Raw genomic sequence first — 19,847 nt, 5'->3', positions numbered from 1 at the left:
TACTATATATCTGCATGCATGCATGTTTTGTAAATGTGTGTTTTGGAAGGACAGTAAATTGTGGTAGTTTGGATATATTCAGGCAGGCCTATGTTAAGAGATCAGTGAGTTGAGGAACATTCCCTGCTGTCTATGGGGACTCCTGATGGGGAATAGGGGGTATTCCTGCTCTGTCCTCCTAGCCCTGTAGAGCAGGGGAAAGCGGCGCGATGCTAACGGTGTTCTCCCCCTCCACGGCAGCCTGCAGCGCAGAGACGGAGAGCGTGTGCAGGGACTGCTGATGGGGAACGGGGGTTTTCCTGCTCTGTCCTAGCCCTGTAGAGCAGGGGAAAGCAGCACGATGCTAACGGTGTTTTCCCCCTCCGCGGCAGCCTGCAGCGCAGAGACGGAGGGCGTGTGCAGGGACTCCTCCGAGCAGCAGCTGCAGCCCTTCAGAGATCAAATGGAGGACTTCCTGTGTCGAGGTGAGCGAGCGACCCGGGGGGGCGGGGCAAAGGTTCATCACGCGGCCGGCTCGACGCGTGACTGCTGCGCCGGCACCGCCTGCAGCTGATGTTCTGACGACCTACAACCTGAACATCCTGCCCCCTCAAACTGAGTGTGCGCTCCGCGTTTTAATAACGATATCAATGCGACCCATCACAAAGTCACGCCGTATACATATTCAAGCGAGATAACACGATCTGCACGGCACCGTTTTTCAGAGTGGACTGACTGCTTGAGCACCAGGTAGGCCATCCATCCAGAGAGCGTCGGCCATTTTGTCAGGACAGACCGGTTGCCGCAGCGTTCGCACACGCGCTGCTGCTGAGCGCTGTCACTGATTTGGAAGTTATTAAACGTCAAACGTGCGCACAGCGCTTCACCTCAGCGGCAGAATGGCCTCATTTCCTGCCGCGGATCCGCTGAGCCGGAGGCCCAGGGCCAGAGATCATCTGCCGCTGCTGTTTCAACAACAGGCAGGGGTCAGGCCTCTGCAGGGGTTCTCCACTTCCCATACAGTATTAGGATTTGTGGCGTACATTTTTTTATTGCTGTGTTTTAGGGTAGGTTGGAATCCCCACCACAACAAATTCTTAGATAAAGGCAAGTTTTTGAAGTTCTGTGGGTGCCAAATCTGCTAAAAGATTATTAAATGAAAAATGATGTATTGCAAACAATGAAAGATGTTTGTAAAAGTTATTTTTATTTATTTGTAGTGTTTTTTTTTTTTTGGGGGGGGGGGGGATATTTAGTAATTAAGAGCCATAAACTGAAGCCAACATTGCCAAATATTTTTCAAACAAGAACCCACAATACTGCCTCTTACAGGAGTTTAAAGAATGCCTTTTAGCATTCTGCTACTATTGCCATGCAGTTTACAATACTCGAAAGTAAAACATCAAATATCTGTTCCGCACATAATCAGCATTAAATACAAGTCAAGAATGAATGCTTATAAGTTCATAGTCAATGCTGCCCGTGGTTTATGTTTCCAGGACAGGTGGAGCATCCATGGCTTGTGTTGTAGGATGATTGAAACGTCTTTCACAACATCTATCGAGTTCTGTGGCATTTATAATGTTGGTATATATATCTTGTATTGTAAATGATCTTTTACTTTAATTTTCTGGACTCTGTTCTGGCATTTGAATGGCTAATGAAGGCTTCCTGTCCAATCGTAGCAGGGGTACACTGCCCATGGCCAGCCTGTGTTTAGTAAGAACGTAATGGTGGTTAATTGTGTAATTCTATATGACCCTTGCAATGTACACATTCTGTGATATTTGTTTAACCCAACTTTGCCATTAATTTGTCTGCGTGAGCAATGGAAAAAATGGGTAGGAAACACTGCCCCCTCCCCACTCCCAAGCTGTCTCTAAGGGCCTGGGGTGCTACACAGAGATTCTAGCTGCAACTGTGTCCAATTTGTCAAAAAGCAAACACAACATTGAACCCATATACCATCCTCATCTACCTCCCTTCCTCCCCCTCCCTATACTCATGAAAAGTACCTCCTCATCACAGTCACCAATCAGAGAGGGGTCAGCCCCCGAGTATCTGCCCACTCCCCTGGCTCCACCCACATAGAAGCTCCTCCCTCAGGAATCTCTCACTCGCGCACATGAGGAAATCAAATAAACAGATCATGTGACGGGTTCTGGCTGAGCTCTGGATCTGTTTAATGTGCGGGCCCTCAGAGCAGCACTTGATTGATTAGAAGTGGGAATGAGCTCAGGGGGATGATGAATCTATCCTCCAGTCCACACACACACACACACACACACACACACACTTGACTGCTTTCTGTCATGTTTGTTTTTCATCTCCAAGTGTTTATTTCCATCTTACTGTGACTCATTGAGCTGCCCAACATGAAAGGAGCTAGTCTCAGCGCTAGTCTCAATGCTAGTCTGAGCACTAGTCTCAGCGCTAGTCTCAATGCTAGTCTGAGCACTAGTCTCAGCGCTAGTCTCAATGCTAGTCTGAGCACTAGTCTCAGCACTAGTCTCGATGCTAGTCTGAGCACTAGTCTCAGCGCTAGTCTCGATGCTAGTCTGAGCACTAATCTCAGCGCTAGTCTCAATGCTAGTCTGAGCACTAGTCTCAGCGCTAGTCTCAATGCTAGTCTGAGCACTAGTCTCAGTGTTAGTCTCACGCTAGTCTGAGCACTAGTCTCAGTGTTAGTCTCAGCACTAGTCTGAGCACTAGTCTCAGTGCTAGTCTTGCGCTAGTCTCACACTTGTCTCAATGCTAGTCTCAATGTCAGTTTTGAATGGTTGACGCAGCGATAGTGAAACGGCAGGTGATTGATAGACATTATGGTAGACATGACTTCGGGTGTGGGGTCATTGAGATAACATAGTCAGGTCTATTTTCAGTCTGTCTGATCAGATGCATGTATGAACCAAGAATCCGGCTGCAGGATTAAAAAGTGCTCTGGGAGGCAGCTGGTATGTCTCAGTCAGTCACTCCCTCCTCCTCCTCCTCCTCATACATTCAGGGCCTTGATGGGATTTTAATCTTTCACAAATGAATAGAGAGCCAGTACTTTTGGAAGAAAATAACTTACTAAAAGATGGGAATTCAGTTCCATGTAACAGTGGACCAGATGTTCCTGTTGGTGCATGACTTTGGTGACACTCCATGTTAATGCACTATTAATTGCATGTTAATTACATATTAATAAACATTACTAGCATGTGTTAACTTTATCAACATTAAATTACTAGTCGATGTATTGAATTAGTCAAGCCATCTTATCTGCGTTCTGCAGGTGAATTAAAGTGTTTTTTTTAATGGAGATGAGACCTGGACCTCAGAGGCAGACGGAGAATCCGGAACATGACCCTGAAGTTGGTACTAAAGCTCCCTCACCCTGCTAAAAAGAGAATGCACTGTGTATCAACACTGCTTACCTTAAATATATTGGAACATATTTTCATGCATATACTGTTGCTGTTGTCAATTATGTGAGGTACGGTATTTACATTAATACAAAAACACGGATCTGTATGTTGATTGGATTTATGTATTCACATAAGGATAGAGGCCACAGCTACTTGGTATCATTGCTAATGAATATGCATAAGTATGACACTTTTAAATATTTTTCATTTTCAAAATTACTGGATGATTCAGAGCCAGTTCCAGCCTTTGTGTCACAGTAGGTGAGATGGCCAGCGGGGGGTTGTAAGTAAAGACCGCAGACTGGGGGATTTCACAGACTGATGGACGCAACTCGGTCTTCCAATGTCCATTGTTTTCTCATATTTTCCCTTAATTTTCCCCATTACAGATGGCGCCCTAGGTGACCGCCTAGATTGCCTATGCCAGAGCCAGCTCTGAGATGAATCATGCATTTTATTTAGTAATTTATTTTGAATGATGTGACAGCTCTTGTTCTGTACAATATCACAGGAGGTAGACGTCATTCAGAAGTCACCACTATACCATTTTTGTTTTTGTTTTGTATTATATTTTATTCTGAACCTCTCGTATTCGGAGGATACTTTTAAAAGATGGGAAATGTTTTCACAAGAAAGCGACAAGGCCAAAAAGATAACAGATAGGACAACTGAATTTATTGTGTTAAACGGCTATTTCTCTTTGGTATAACATAGGACTGATTTTGTATTTTCATAACGTGTATTGCCTACTAGCAGCATCAGGTGTCACGGTTCACGCTATGCAAGTACAATGGGGTAGGCAAAGTGAAATATCCCTTTAAATAATTAGCCTAAGCCTATATATTTTCTGCACAGGCTAATTTATTCAAGTGTATCTTGCCTAGCGTGGAATCGTTTTACAGATTTAGGCCAAGGTGTTGAGTAATTTTTAAAAAACAAATACAAAAAGCATTGGTATCGGATCTGTATTGGCCGATACTGAATACTCTACTTAGATTGGATCGGGAGACAAAAAAAAAAAAAAAACCTGGACTGGGACATCCCTAGACCGAACAAGAAAAAGTAATTGAATGTTTGGAGGAAATGAATGCATAGGCTTGGCTTGCTAGCATGTCTGTGCTTAAGCCCTACCAGGATATGAATGTATGTCTGCATTCGCTTTAAGTCGCAAACCCATGTTTTCAGGATTTTGTTGGATAAGATCGGTGTACCTGGGATGCCTTGTTGCATTGCAAACTCTCTTTGGAAGCAGACAAAGCGAGCAGAAGCAGAAATATTAAAAAGTGAAGTCTGCGGGTGGAGGGAGAGGGAATTTGATGAGTCACAGCCCTTTGAATGGCTTAAGATATGGTTTGGAATTCCTTGGCTTCTGATCGGACCTTCAGACCGGGTCCTCGCCTCTAATCCCCAGGGTGTCTGACAGGTGCACGCAAAGAATTTTAGCAGCGATCTCAATATCACCTGCAGTGTTACCAACAGTGAGCATAGTCCAGTCCAGTCTTTATGTATTAAATAAATAAAGTGAAGTGTATAGCAGGCGGCTGCGGTAGTCCCCTAATGAGGTTGGAGTGGGTGCAGGGATGACGTTTTACCCACTCACACCCACTGCCCTATATTCCCTCACAAAGGGAGAATTGTCCATACCGCAGATCTATCCTCTGCCGTTATCATCACCGTCTGATGAATCTGGCCTGTTTGTCACAGTGAGCCAATATAACACTCAATCAAATGTAATTACAAAGTGTTACTCTGACTAATACGCTGAAAGTGTGTGTCACAGCAAGTGTAGGATTTCTAGGATAATATGTAGACGGTGGATCTGCAGCGGAATGTTATGTAAGCACACATGGAGCAGAACCAGTTTGTGTGCCTCCATTTTAAATTATCCTGTCAAATGTGTCCCATTCACCGGTGATGCAATATTTTTGCTACAGCCATGCTGAACTGCTGCTGAATGTATGTGTTATATATTTATTTATTTGGTAAAACTTTACTGAAACTATTTTTCATTAGACCATATATGTCATTAGACCATGGCCATTTTGAATCAATGCATTTTTTAAATTTAAATTAACAGTGCTGTGATATTAGTTGTAGTGCACAGTCTTGACAGGTTATGACTGGTGTTATGTCATACCTATGACTGCATTATGTATGTTTTATGACACATAGCTGAAGTGAAGTCAATTGGTGTCAAATTGGTGTAATTTTAAAAATGGATGTGCTTAATTTTACTGTTGTTTCTCCCATAGCAAAGACTGAACTGGAGGCTCAGGAGAAGCAGCTGATGAAGACTCACGATGTGTAAGAACAGCTCCAAGAATCCTTTCTTTCTGCACATGGTCATACTTTTCCATGTTTGTTATGTATAAATGTGGACAGATGTTTGTAGGTACAAGGTAGACTAGTAGTCAGGGCAGGATTTGCTCTGCTGCTGAGAACGGTAAATACAAACACTAGTAAATCTGAGTAGCTGCAGATGCCACCCTGTCTTTCTGGCACCTTCACGCCTTCTGGGCCAGTTCACACCACAGAAGGGTTCTGACCACGAAAGGCCCGGTCAGCCCGGCTATGTTTAGAACGGCGCACTGGGAGAGAGGCCGTCACCTCCGTGTTTATCCAGCTGAAACAGGCAGACGCAGACGTCTCCAGCTTTCCGTTCACGCACACCAGGAACGTGTTCCCTGGAACGCAAAACAATGAGTTCATCTCAGAACAACAGCCTTACAGGCAGATTCGGTGCTTAAAAAAAGGAGGAGATTCAGAGCTTTTAAACCGAGGAGATTCAGAACAATTACTCTGCTGTTTCAGCCGGATGTGGCTCTTTGAATCTTTGCATTGTGATTGTAGCAGTTCTGCGCCTTTAAGTTCAGTTTAGTGTATTGTTCCTTCAACAGGGACAATACACAATAAAAATAACATTGCAACAGAATTAGCTTCAAGCTAATTTACATCCACTGTCCCTCAAAGGAACAGTCTGCTCTGGTTCTGCAAAGGCCCCAGTGTTGCAGTGAACTTTTTTTTTCTAAATATAGCTATAAAAATTATGATAGTGAATGCTTGAAATTTTTGTGATTAATTGTAATGAAGCTACTGAGTCTGAAAACGAACAGTCTGGGGTACTTGTAAGTCTAACCATAACCATTCACAGAAAAAAATAGCGTGTGAAGTTTAGTCATATATGACTTACATGTGAATAACATCCCAGATTTTCCTTGTTTGTCAGAGACAATTAGTATCAGTGTCTGTGATGAATATTTGAGGAGTCTAAATGGAAAATGAAGTCTTTGTCTGAGAAAAAGGAATTGATATGTGACCAGATGAGATCAGGGTGGGTCTGAGGGGGATTCGGGGAGATGTTCGCTCCAGAGCTCACATTCATTCATTGTGCTGCGGGAGATTGTTCCAGCATGGCTCTACGCCACACTGATGTCATCTAGAAGGCCTGCTTTGTAAATGTGTATATACAATGATCTGCAATGTGTGCTTTGGGAAATTACTTTAGGAAGTCAAAAAAGTTCAGCTCTAATAGTGTTTAAATTACCAATAGCTAAGTTTTTATTAGGTGTAATGGAGTATTATAATAAAGGAGAGGTTTGTAATCTAGGTTGATGAACTGTACTGTATTGAGAATTTATTCTTATAGTATACATCCAGGCGTATGTATTCTGAGTAAACACAGTAAGATAGGTAAAGACTGAGTTTAGCGGTATACATTGGATCTCTTAAAATCAATTTACAAATATGAATACAAAACTTCATTCTGCACATATTAGACATTTGCCTTTGACTTCACCAAAAGAAGACAAAAAAGAAACACACAAAAGTATGATATACAGTACATGCTTTAAGACAACACAAAAATACAGTTACTTGAACACTGACCCAAAAAACTGTAACAGAGCTGCAGCAAAAACACAGAGGTACGACTGTTGGTCCCTAGTTCCCATAATAGCATTTAGGACAAAAGTCTTCTTATAAATATTCTTATTTACCCTTGGAAGCCTATAATGTCTTCCTAATGGCAATACTTCAAAGCCCGTATGCAGTGGATGAGAGGAGTCATTAATACTTGTATTACTTTAACTTCTCAACAGTTCTTCATACATGTTGTTGCGGTTTCCCCAACTATATTGCAAGCTATATTAACTATTCTCTGTGGCTTATTCCTTATTCTCAGTGTTAAAATTTACAAACAACATGATCATGTTAAAAGATTAAATGCTTTCAATAAGACTTTTTCTACCATCTCCAATATATTTAGGTTCACTCCAAAATTATTGAGCTTACAAAGATCTAGACTAAATTGTAATACATGCTTGCCTGAGTACTGTATACAATGGTATAAAAGTGCTTCCATGGCACTAATTTCATTTTTAGCAGTGGGTACCGTCCTAAAAGCATGACTGTCCCCATGAAAAATAGAGAAAGTCCCTTTCTCCAATCATACATTTTCTCCATCCTCTTTCTAGTGATCTATTCCAAAGTATGAAATATAGAGTGAAGCACAAAATTCCTGTAATCCTTACTTTTCCACTATATTTTACACATACAACATAAAAAGCTATGTCTGTTCTCACGCACAGATTTTTTTTTTTTTACCATAGCGGTGCTGCAGACAGCAAGAACTGCACAAAAAATAATACACATCATTTATGGATGAGCCCACATCTCTCTACACCACACTAGTCAGTGCCCATGTAAGGATTCTGTGTATGAATAACACGTCAGTTTGTGGCGGTTTTGACCCGCCTTCATCTTCAAGGTTTTAAAATCAACAATCAGAAATAACAAAGTCATTAACATTTTGTGAATGTAATGGGTTCTGACAGTCAGTCATAACATTTAAAACCATTTAATTGGGTTATGGAAGAATGCATTAACAATAGCAGTAAAACATGGTCCAATGCTTGGAGTTATGTTTCCCCAGAAATTCAGCAATGCAATGTGTCATCCAGCAAACTTTCCATCATATAGTACCTGGACAATTCAGCATAGATGACCATAGCTTTAAAAGAACGCACATTAGTACAGTACATACAGTATATTTTTAAATCTTTTTTACATGGACTGTACATGTATTTTAAATAATCTTTAAGCATCTTTTTTGCCAGAGCATTTGATGTGGACATGTTGGTTTTCTCTGTTTTCAGGTTTTTGGAGTTAACGGTGTTCTACTCTGTGAAAGCCAAAACGGGGGAGAAAGAAGTGTCACCCAGTTCTTTTTTCTCAGTATGGCATGAGTTCTCTACCCACTTCAAAGACACCTGGAAAAAGGCGAATAAAACCATTTTACAAGAGAGGTAAGCCCTGCATGATCGTACAGACTGAAACCACCCATGTTTTCAGCCACAATCCCCTGGACAGGGCTTCACTTTTAACTTTTAATGAAGAAATAAAGATTTTACACAATGTCATTTATGACTATTGGTTTTTCCCAATTAATAAAATGTAGTTCTATGTAGAATAGAATATTTTACCGGACTTGTTAGCTGGACAGCACAATATCAGTTAATAGAACATTTATTAGGAGAACCAATTTTTTACAGTATAATATTATGTAACATACACAAACAATTCTCCACAGAAATTGAAATCAACTTTAGCAAACTAAACTCTGCTTTGTTTAAAATAAGTACCTGTGCTCCTCATATAGCTCAGAACTTAACACAAACTGAAATATCCCTTTAATACCCCAAAAAATACCCCCTTTCCTCTGTCAAACATGTATTGATAGTAAAAAAATAAAAAAACTTAATTCATTCAATTTTCATTGTTGATGAAAATTCAGCCTTCATTGTGACCAGCGTCTTTACCATCCAGAGATGCTGGGCTGAATGTTCACAACTGAAATGTATTCCTTTGCGAGCAGCACTCTGTCAGACCAGAGAATACACTGGCCTGGGTAAAATGTGTTGCACCTTGCACCTCCCTCCCACCCCCCTCCCTCCTGGAGTGACACAGAGGGTCTTTGTTGTGGCAACTGAAGGTGGGGGTACGGCATTCCTGAAATTAGCCTCTGCTCCTGAGAAATTCAACACAATTCTAGCTGAAAGTAAGATGTTAGTCCACTCCCCCACCCCCCAACCCCCAGAGAAAAAGAGTTCCATCAAACACACAGTTGAGCTCACAGACTTCTCCTGAACTTTTCTCCTGAATTTCTGCTGAACTTTAGCTTAATTCATGCTGGATGGGGGGATTTAGGGTGTTCAAATATGCAGATTCTTTATCTCCCTCAATAGTACATGAACTCATAATTTGTGTAAATGGCATGCTAAGTATGTGTATGCACCAGGCATGCGCCTAGACTCGTCTATCTGACAGTCTACACCACTCTGAAGTCTGGCTTCCAGTACAGAAGTGATTGTAAATCAATTGTGACTCTTTGTATCCAAACTGGACTGAGATTAAAAAGAAATTATTTTTATTCTCACCAGACCGCAGAACAGGCATCTGAGTCAGGGGTGCACGTTGTGCGTCTGCTGTTTGTGTTCCACCTCTCCAGTTCAGGCTTATCTCTCGCCACAAATTTCCCGTAACACACGCCATGTGTTTAATATTAGATCATATCTGCCTCATTAAAATTCATGGGAAAGCACAGAGCTGGCCAAATGAACCGAATCTGTTTTTTAACCCGAGTAATGAAAAAAAGGCACGACTGCTTCGCAGCGCACTCCCTGTGGTACGATGAGGTTTTTAGATAATGATTTACAAGTCAACAGATACAAATTAGCCCATACCACTGAATCCTGATAAGGTCTGGGACTTTATTTGCTTGAAATCTACACCAAGCCCCCAGCTGTTGCTGTTTGGATGGGGGCAGACAAATTGTAAAAATTGTCAAATTTATTTTGTTTCTTTAACCTTTTACCTGACATCCTTCAGACTGTCTGTTTCAACCCCCAGCAGGTTTCTATGACGGCCTGTCTAGGTGCCAACACTCAGAGTAGGAGAACACAGTGATGGTCATCAACACTCATTTAAAGGGATAATTCACAGTGAGCCAACTGGGGTGATTCACTGTGTCAGGGTGAAAATGAAGGAACTCACATGTCTTTTAATTAATTGACATGTTTGATAAATAAGATTAATGAAGTTAAATAAAATGCCGCTTAGTTATTTTCAGCTATGTTTTCAGAAAACCTTATTTTATCAACAGGGTACACTTAGAGATGCTATAATTCTTCAATCAACAATTTCCCTCCTTTGGAATCATTGCAACATAAAGGAAGCTTTTATTAAAATATAAATATATCTGTATCTTAAGCTTGAGTACATTCCATTGCATTTTTGCTGCACTAGAACTCTAAGAGATTTGTTTTTGTTGTCAAAATGTCCTTTCAGGTTATGTCAATATAATTTACATTATTTCCACAGTGTCATATGAGCCCTTTATCATGATCAATGACAAATAAATCATAGAGTAAAATGTGATCGATTTATTATGATTGATTTATTGGTTAGTGTACAGCTCTGGTTTTAATCATTGATTTTGAAGCAAAAACAAAACTAGCATGCATCTAGCCCCACAGTTCTCCAGAGCAAACAAATATATGCTTCCAGTAACTCCACAGGCCCAGTTGACCAAGCTATATAATATGTATATATATATATATATATATATATATATATATATATATATTATTTTATTTTTTTCTTGTGACCAAATACCACAGAATGCCCAGATACCAGCACATATTTCAACCCCCAGAAACTTAGTAAGAAACTTAATATTTCACTAATCCTTCACTGCAAATGAAAACTGTCTGGGTCAATAGAAAATACACACTAGAAATGAAATAATATCTGAAAGATCTTTAATCAGGACATTTGACATCAGCATCTTTATCTTCACCCATCACAGTGCCAGAGGAATCTTTCCATGCTTTTTTCCCTCTGTTAAACAGTTGGGAATTCACCCTCACTGTTGGATTGTTAAACCACTCTAGAACAGAGCCAGCTGAAAGGAATGGGCCCAGGAGCCATTGCCAGATACTGAAATTATTTATGTTTTTATTTTTATACTTAGTCAGGTAAATCAGAACTCTCTTTCTCTCTCTTTTGCAGTGAAGACATGGGGAATCAAAGTGGGTAGGCAATGCAAGGGATTGATTAAGTAGCTAGGTGTAAACAACCAGTTATTTGGGAATTTGATCTCAGTTTTACATCTCATCTAAAGGGCAACACCTTCTACTATGTAGTCTCCCCATCACTTTCCCTATTAGGACCCAGCAGCAACTTGGTTTTCCCTGGATGTCTCCGAGCAAAGTACTAACTAAGCTGACACCTGCTTAGCAGCAGCAATTAGCCGTGGCAGGGATACTGTGTGGTAGGGCTGCATAGCTTCAGCAGTTTGACATGAACAGGGTACAAGGTGGTATGGCTGATTACCTTCAGAAGTTTTCCATGAGAAGGGTACAGGGTGGTATGGCTGTTTTGCTTCAGTAGTTAGCCACGAGAAGGCTACAGGGTGGCATGGCTGCTTAGCTTCAGCTGTTTAATATGAGACGGGTACAGGGTGGTATAGCTGCTTAGCCTTAACAGTTTGACATGAGCAAGGTACAGGGTGGTATGGCTGTGAACTCAGAAGAGTATACATAGTTGCTGCTGTCACTGATTATTCCTGATATGCAATATAATGTAAGAAACTTTTAAAGTATCCCATTTCTTAAATGCGGTGTTGACTAAACCAGCCGTAGTGTGATGATAATGCAGAAATGAATAATAATTTGAATAACTGCTGCACGCACAGTGGAAATCCTTGCGTATGGTGGTGCTGTTGCCCAGCTATGTTTGCAGACCCCCAGGCCAAACTCACATATAATACAGTCAACGTTGTGCTTTCAAGTTGTTTATCACATCAAAGACACACAAACAGCTGTTAATGTGTACTGTCTGTACTGTGCATCACTATCTGTCTCTGGCCTAGAAAGTGCTCTGAATGTACGATGCCCGGAGCAGCTGTTGCACTCGTTGTTTGTGGTAAAGTGATTTTTTTTAGGCTTAACTGATGGGAAATTGTGTGGGATCCACTGGGATTGACTTTAAAGGCGACTCTCAGGAATATACCCGTGAGTGATTTCGCTCACAGACTGGTGCTGCATGCCAATTGGTCTTAGCGTTGCCAGATTTAATTTATCAACACCGGACAACATGTACAGCCAGATGAGATGGGGAGCTGTTGGGGGGGTCAAGGTAGGTGGGGAAATAGGTGCTTGTGGTTGACGTCACAATCGAAACCTTTCGCTGACTTGTTGGGGGGGAGGCTAGCTATCGGAACGAATCACGGGAAAGGTAGTGGTTGACGCAAATTCATTACAAATTAAAGGTGGATTTTTTTCAATCAGTCCCTAAAACCAGACATTATGTTGTCCGGTCAGCACCACAAACCACACCTGTAGAAATATTTTGAAAACCGGACAGTCCGGTCAGAAGTGCAAGTGTGAGGTGAAGGGGTGAATGAATGGAAATGGTGTGAGCTGTTCTATCTGTCTCCTTCTTTCTGCGGTCCCCCGTCTACTGTTGTATGCTTGGCGCCAAGTCTGTGATTGTTCTTGTTACGTTTTTACAGCTGGACGTTCCCTGGTATGTGTCAGAAGTCCGATTCCTGCTTGTGTTAATTATGACAGAGGGAATGTTCCGGAGCCCAGTCTGACTGGCCTCACTCAGAACCATCCCATATTTGGGCCTGGCCCATCGCCTTGGATCTGTGCCGATGGGCTTCAGGATGCGAACCTCTGACCTTCCGGAGCCGAGCAGACTGCGACGCTGTAATTTAGTGTGTATGTGTGTGCAGGGGAGGGGGGTTGGGTGAAGGAGGGGTCAGCCCTGTAATGTGGCCAGCATTCGATTGGATGTAGATGTGCTTTCGCTGACAGGCTGGTCCTGCTGCTGGGACGCTGCATCGCAGCCTTGACTGGTGGTTATGAAAGGTCGATAATTCTGTCCTGCGTAAATATGTCAGGGCCACGCATGATCCGGAGAGCACTCGCTCAGCGGCACAGTCCGTTTCCACAGAACGGATTTTACTACATTCTTCAAAGAATGTTCTGTTCCGTGTTCCATTTCCCCATTTGGATTTATAAGGGGTAGGATGTGTACTCTGCGTCAATACAGAATTTAGAGAATGGGTGGTAGTCTTAACCATAGTATAGACGGTAGTCTGGACCATATTTAGAGTATGGGTGGTAGACGTAATCATATTTAGTGTATGGGTGGTCTTAACCATAAAGAGAATATGAATGGTAATTATTTAGAGTATGGGTGGTAGTCTTAACCATATTTAGGGTCTTAAAAGGGCAGTTTACCAAAAAATTAGATTAAGGTTCTGTATGTTTCCACTTACCCAAAGTACTACCTATCCATCCAGAAGGTTTTGCTGAGGTGCCACTACAGGCCACCCCCTTCCCTTTGCCAATGCTGCATTGTGTGGCTGTTGAAAATTAATATTTCAACAGGCTAAACGTCAGCACTGTGTCACGGGCCAGGTTTATCTGGATTGATATGTGTTTCTGGTGTGTGAAATGATGTTCCCATCTTTGAAACTTTACCCTCAAAGTGTTTGCACTCCACTGCCATTTCCATGTTTCCCTTGCCTCAAGCTCCCATCTTGCAGAGTCTTGGTCTGTGATGTATGTGAGGTATTGGTAAAACACACTGGTAAACTGGTTTTACCAAGCACAAAAAAAGTGTAAATGCATTTCATAAATTGTGGTGAATTTTTAATTCATGATTAAATGCAGCCGTTACACAGAATGTGTGCTCTTATGACTCACAGTTACAAGGCGCAGAGGAAAAGGGAAGGGTGCAGTGTCAAATCAACAAGATTGTACTTTAAAGCAAATTGCAGTTGCTGTTAACGCCTGTCACAGAATTTTAATGTGTCTCCGTACGTGAGCATGAACCATGGAGACATCCCCACACTCCCTAGCACCGACATAACTGTTCATTCAAATCTGTGGGTTCTTTGGGAAATGAAAGGGTTCAAAGGTGTAGTTCTCCAGCCGAAGAATGTTTCGGAAGTCCAGATTTGTTTGGCAAAGAAATGGGGGCCGGAAGTCTGTCCACGTGAGAAGCCACAGATCTTCGCTGAAAGCCCTGAGCCTGAACGGAAGAGACCGTGCCTAATTTAACGATTCACCAGTGTCTAATTTAAGGACTTCCAAGCGCAGAGATTAGGAGGCTCTGTCAGGTTTACTTAAAGAGTGTGAAGGTCACACAGGGTTTGGTCTGGCCCATGCAGGAGGGCTGTTACTGTATACAAAGCAGCCGAGTGTTAAAGGGGAGCACTGTAAACAAGCCCGGGAGGGAGGAGGAGCTAGCTTTTACTCGCCTCACTTCCTGTGGAACTCTCGCCCCGGCCCCTTTCCTGGCCCCTGAACCCAGCCCCTCTCCATATTAGAGCTTTGTATTCATAACACAAGTTTGGAATAATGTACTAAACAATGACTGCATTGTATTCTTAAATTTAAAAAACTATTTAAAATCTCATGCTTGTGTTTATTTATCAAGTGTAGCTACTTTTTCAATTTAGCGAAAAGAAACTGAAAGCAAATTATTGTTTCGATTCTTGATTTGTACCATCAACTGCGGCCTGACTGCACAGGAAGGTGATTCAATCAATCAATCAATCAATCAATCAATCAATCTTTATTTATATAGCACATTTCATACAGTGGCTGTAGCCCAATGTGCTGCACATGACGAATTACTGAGGAGTGAAAATGGCAGTCCTGTCCTCACAGCACACATCCAGTACCTCAGGGCAGACAGGAGGGGTGTGGAGTCCAGAGAGGCAGCACAGGTTCACATCTACCATCCAGACATTCAGAAATGGCTTTTTAAAAAGAAAACAAAACTGTTTTTTTTTATTTTTTTTAAAGCGCGTGTACATAGTGTTATGCACAAAAGTCAAAAACAATGCAAATAGATTTTACTGAAGTTTATGCACGGGTGATTGGAAAAGATCCCAAAGGGCTTACAGGTTGAGCAGAAGCAAAAAGTCTATTGCATAGAAAAAATATTATTTAATAACATGTTTTAATATTTTATTTTTATTAGATATATTTATATGTTGATATACAAATATGACGTATAGTAATATGATATACACTAAAACGCTGTTACTGAAATCACAGCCCTCAAGGTCCAAGAACTGCTGGTTTTCCACCCTCTCTTTACCTGGGAGCCAGGTGTGAATTCAGTTTGGCCAATCAGTAGTACTATTTGTTCAGTTAATTACATGGAGGAAAAGGAAACCAGAGCTGGTTTTGGATTCGAGGTGCAGGTTTGATTATCCGTGACATAAAATATAAAGTATATGCAGGTTAGTGGAGTAGGTTAGATAAGCATAAAAACTGGATAGATGAGAATTTAATTCACATGATTCATTTAATACAGGGTTGTCCAATCTTATTTGAAAAGGCCCGGTGTGGGTGCAGGTTTTTTACTTGCACTATGACACCTGGTTCTACTTATCAAGGTCTTGATTGAAGACCATGATTAGTTAATTATTTGAATCAGTTGTCGTAACGCTGGGCTGAAACAAGCACCTGCACCCACACAGGTCCTTTTCTAATAAGATTGGACACTTCTGATTTAATAAGTATCCAAATAAATAGGGCTGCCCAACCTTGTTCCTGTAGATGTACCACTCTGTCCAACCCTAAAAAAAGTATGTCTAATTCAACAGCTAGAGAGCTCATCTAGAGGATGTTAGATCTTCAGGAACATGGTTGGCCAAATAAGGAATGTGTAAAAGTTTGCAGTTCCCCTCTAAATCTGAAGAGCTTGTGTTGGCGTGCTCTCATGTTAATGCCTCGTTAAAGGCTTAATACCTTAGGGATTTGATTCGTTAATATGGTCAGTGGGTGGGTCTTCCTCGTTATCTTAAACGTGTTAATTTGTGTGGTTCATGGTGTGGTGATTATGCACAGGTGTAAATGATGGTGTTGTGATTGGTAATCAGTACAGCTATAAATGAAGGTGGGGGAGCATGTGGTGATTGTTTGCTGGTGTGAATGATGAAGGTATGGGTGTTAGTAGGAAGGATAGGGACAGATATTTAGTCCCAAGCACACTTTGCTGGCCAAGAAAATCTAGGCAGATTAGGGTTAATATTCTAAAGGAAAGTTTGTTCTAAGTAAGTTTCTGCATTTCTGTTGAAAATACTACATTCTCTTTGGGATGAGGCAAGGGTGTGGTTTGTACCCTCTTATTTGCCTTGGTGATAGAGCCCCTTGCCTTTGCAATTCAATCAGAACCCAAAATTAGTGGGATCCTGATAGAGGAGCAAATTAAATAATAATAATAATAATATATATATAATTATAATTATAAGCCTGATAAATCATCAGAACATATACTTATGTTAACAAGATAGTGATGTAGCTGAATAAGAGAAATTATGTGGGAGGTAATGGCTTTAGATATACTCATTTAAAGGAGTATCCTTTATCCCAATTTAAGTGGTGACCTGAGGGCCATATTAGAATACAATTTATGAACTAAACTACATACCCTTAGTAGGAAAAGTTTTAGAAATTGAAAAGCTTGCCTGTATCCTTAATTGGTTGAGTAAATGTCATTAAAATTAATGTCTTGCTGAAATGTATCTATTTCAGTCAATCTCTATAAAATTCCACTGTATTTATCACTCTGAATAAAACTCAGATTTTTTTGTGGTCTCTGAAGCATGTATGAATAAAGATTCAAACACTACAAGCCCCCTTATGTAAGGGAGGCCTGAATCTTCCTACATTTACGCTATATTGTCAACTTTCTGTGATTTTGTATTGGCTGCAAAGTTATACTACTAATACTTGGATATATTGGTTAGCCCAACCCCTCTTAATGCTATCCCATTTATAGGGTCATTGAAGAATCTACAAAGAAATTTAAAAAACCCAATTTGTCATGTATATAAATGTTAGATAATAGACTGTCCTATGTTTCTGGGTATTGAAAACACATTTTATAAGTCAACTCCATTATGGAGAAACCCTCTAGCCCCTGACTGTATTATGGTTGGTGTGACCTAATACTGGAGAGAGAAAGGGATTGAAAAGTTTGGAGACTTGTTGTAATGACACATTTTCTGATTCTAATCATTTAAGAGAGTCTTTTCAACTAAAACAAATACCTGAATAACAGGCAATCGCTAAAACACAAATCTGAGGAGAGTGGACGGAGCAGTAAAATGGCGGCTCTGTTTCAGGCTGAAAGCTGCTGAGGAGTCTTTCAGACAGGCCAGAGAGAAGCCCTCCTACAGTGTCAAACCCAAACAGGCCTCTGGAATGGCAAGTGTCTTATCTTACTTTTATTCATGGAAAACACCCGCATTTTACACACACAAAGTTCCACAGCTTACTGTGACATAAAGCTGATTGGGAGGATCATATCCCCTCCCCCTCACTGTATTTACAGGTCAAATTATGAGATGTATAATATTCTTTGTGATCATCTGATTTTGGCTGATAAGCATGAAGTAAGCATGCGCAAAGACCTGGAACACAGTATGTGTGTAAAATAAACCAAATGCACTCTTGAGATACACAAATATCAACGCTGTTATCATAAAGCTCTGTTTTCTTTGCAGAAAGCCAAGCTGGGTCCGAAGATATGAACAGCTGGATTTTCACATTTTAAGGCTTATAGATGGAATGTGTAGGAGGGAAAGATGTGACATCAAGACAATCAAGAACATTCCCATTCTGCTTCTGACACTAATCTTTCATTCTCATTATGCTTCTGACACGGATCTTTCATTTTACATGTGTAAAGGGGCTGAAAATAGTTAATATATCATCCTCCAAATATCAATCCATAGTAAAGTCAATAACTATAATAACACACATTTCAAGTCAGATGTAAAATCTGTATTTAAAAAAAACCGTTTGGGCATGATCAGGGCATGCCAGTTTAGCTATAGCTTTTCAAAAACACCACACATTTCTTCTGAATTAAACATTCTTTAGAAATGTAAAAAAATGGCACCATGACATTACCTGTACCATGACCTTATCCTCTGTGTTCGTGGTTCAACTCTGGGACCTTATCTGTCTGTACATCAAGCCTGATGTTGACCCCCCCAAACCAGTCCCTCATAGTAAGATGTGTACGTGTCATGTTTAGCATTTTTACATTGATTGTACATTGATTGTACAGTGGATGTAGGTTGGTCAATATAATGTCTAAAGGTATCCATTAAAACCCACCTGTTACACCTCACTGGCATTGTCAGTGTTCTAGTCTGTTCACTCTGAACCAGCGCTGATATCATTGCCATGACTAGTGTACCACAATGCTGCCATCATTGCCATGACTGCACTGCCATGGTACTCCCATCACCATGACTACTGTACCAGACTGATGACATCATTACCATGACTGCTGTACCACAGTGCTGTCAGCATTACCATGACTACTGTTTCACAGTTCTGTTATACAGTAATTGCCATGACTACCACAGTGCTGTTATTAAGCAATCAGCTCTGTTGGACAGAATTGAAGCTGATTGATGCTAAGTACCTGATCATTACACTACATAAACTATGCAGTAATAGCTATAGTGTTCTCGGCTATAAATGAAATGGGCAGTGTGCTGGGGGTTTCAAAACAGTACTGAACCCCAATGTGTTCAGGGAAATTGATGGTGATGGGAAAATAACATTTCATGAACTCTGAAATGGTTAGGGATATTATGTACTGTCAATCACTACCTGGATTTAACCAATCTAAAGATATTTCTGTCCACAGTAATTGGTTGAAATTAGTGGTTGATGGCTCCTGATAGCTCATTGTTGGGTTTTTTGAAGCCTCACTGTTGCATTCTCTGGTTAAAACCCAATATATCAAACGCAATTTTCAAAGCACAATTTCTTCTGTTTTATATTGCACATAAGTGTGAATTAAATGCATTTTATTGATAACTGTAGGCTCGCACAAAATATTGACATTTCTAAGCTTGTTATTTATATTAATTCTGTATTACATAAAAATCTTTGATTTTTTAATCATTATATATACCTATATTTTTCTGCCCAGTGTGACTTCTGAAATAACCACCGTGGATATATTCAGTAAAGCTTATCTGCATGTGTTAATACAGTATATGACGAATCTTATGTTTACAATGCTATTTATTTTATTGACTGTTTTTTTTTTTGGGGGGGTGGAGGATGTGTGATTTATATGGTTAAAACAACAGATGGAATGTGCCCAATGAGAGTTGTGTGAAAGTGTCATGTGACAGCTGTGCCTTCTGCACACAGCTGCTGGGGTGTTCAAGGCCAGAACACTCTTATGACTCCAACAGGACAGTGAAAACCCCGTCCCTGTCTTTTCACTCAGCACAACACAGCCACGCTACCGAGCACGCCATCGCTGCAAGAATAACAAGCAGAAACAGAGGTTTTACATGAAATATATTTAATATATAATCCTTCATCTCTCTCTTTA

General features: G+C 40.7%; 1 protein-coding gene across 1 annotated transcript in view; it reads left to right on the top strand.

Moving 5' to 3' along the window:
- The window catches only part of LOC118218421 (formin), a 48,400-nt gene extending 29,783 nt beyond the window's left edge, over nt 1–18,617 (top strand). The window contains exons 14-18 of the mRNA XM_035401052.1: nt 372–464; nt 5,642–5,693; nt 8,543–8,692; nt 17,605–17,686; nt 17,986–18,617. Of these exons, the coding sequence (XP_035256943.1) occupies nt 372–464; nt 5,642–5,693; nt 8,543–8,692; nt 17,605–17,686; nt 17,986–18,012 (404 nt within the window). The 3' untranslated portion in view covers nt 18,013–18,617. The remainder of the gene's footprint in view (nt 1–371; nt 465–5,641; nt 5,694–8,542; nt 8,693–17,604; nt 17,687–17,985) is intronic.
- Nucleotides 18,618–19,847: the final 1,230 nt, after the last annotated feature.

Source organism: Anguilla anguilla, chromosome 18 (genome assembly GCF_013347855.1).
Source record: "Anguilla anguilla isolate fAngAng1 chromosome 18, fAngAng1.pri, whole genome shotgun sequence".
NCBI lineage: Eukaryota > Metazoa > Chordata > Actinopteri > Anguilliformes > Anguillidae > Anguilla > Anguilla anguilla.
This window is presented reverse-complemented; position numbering and strand designations above follow the sequence as displayed.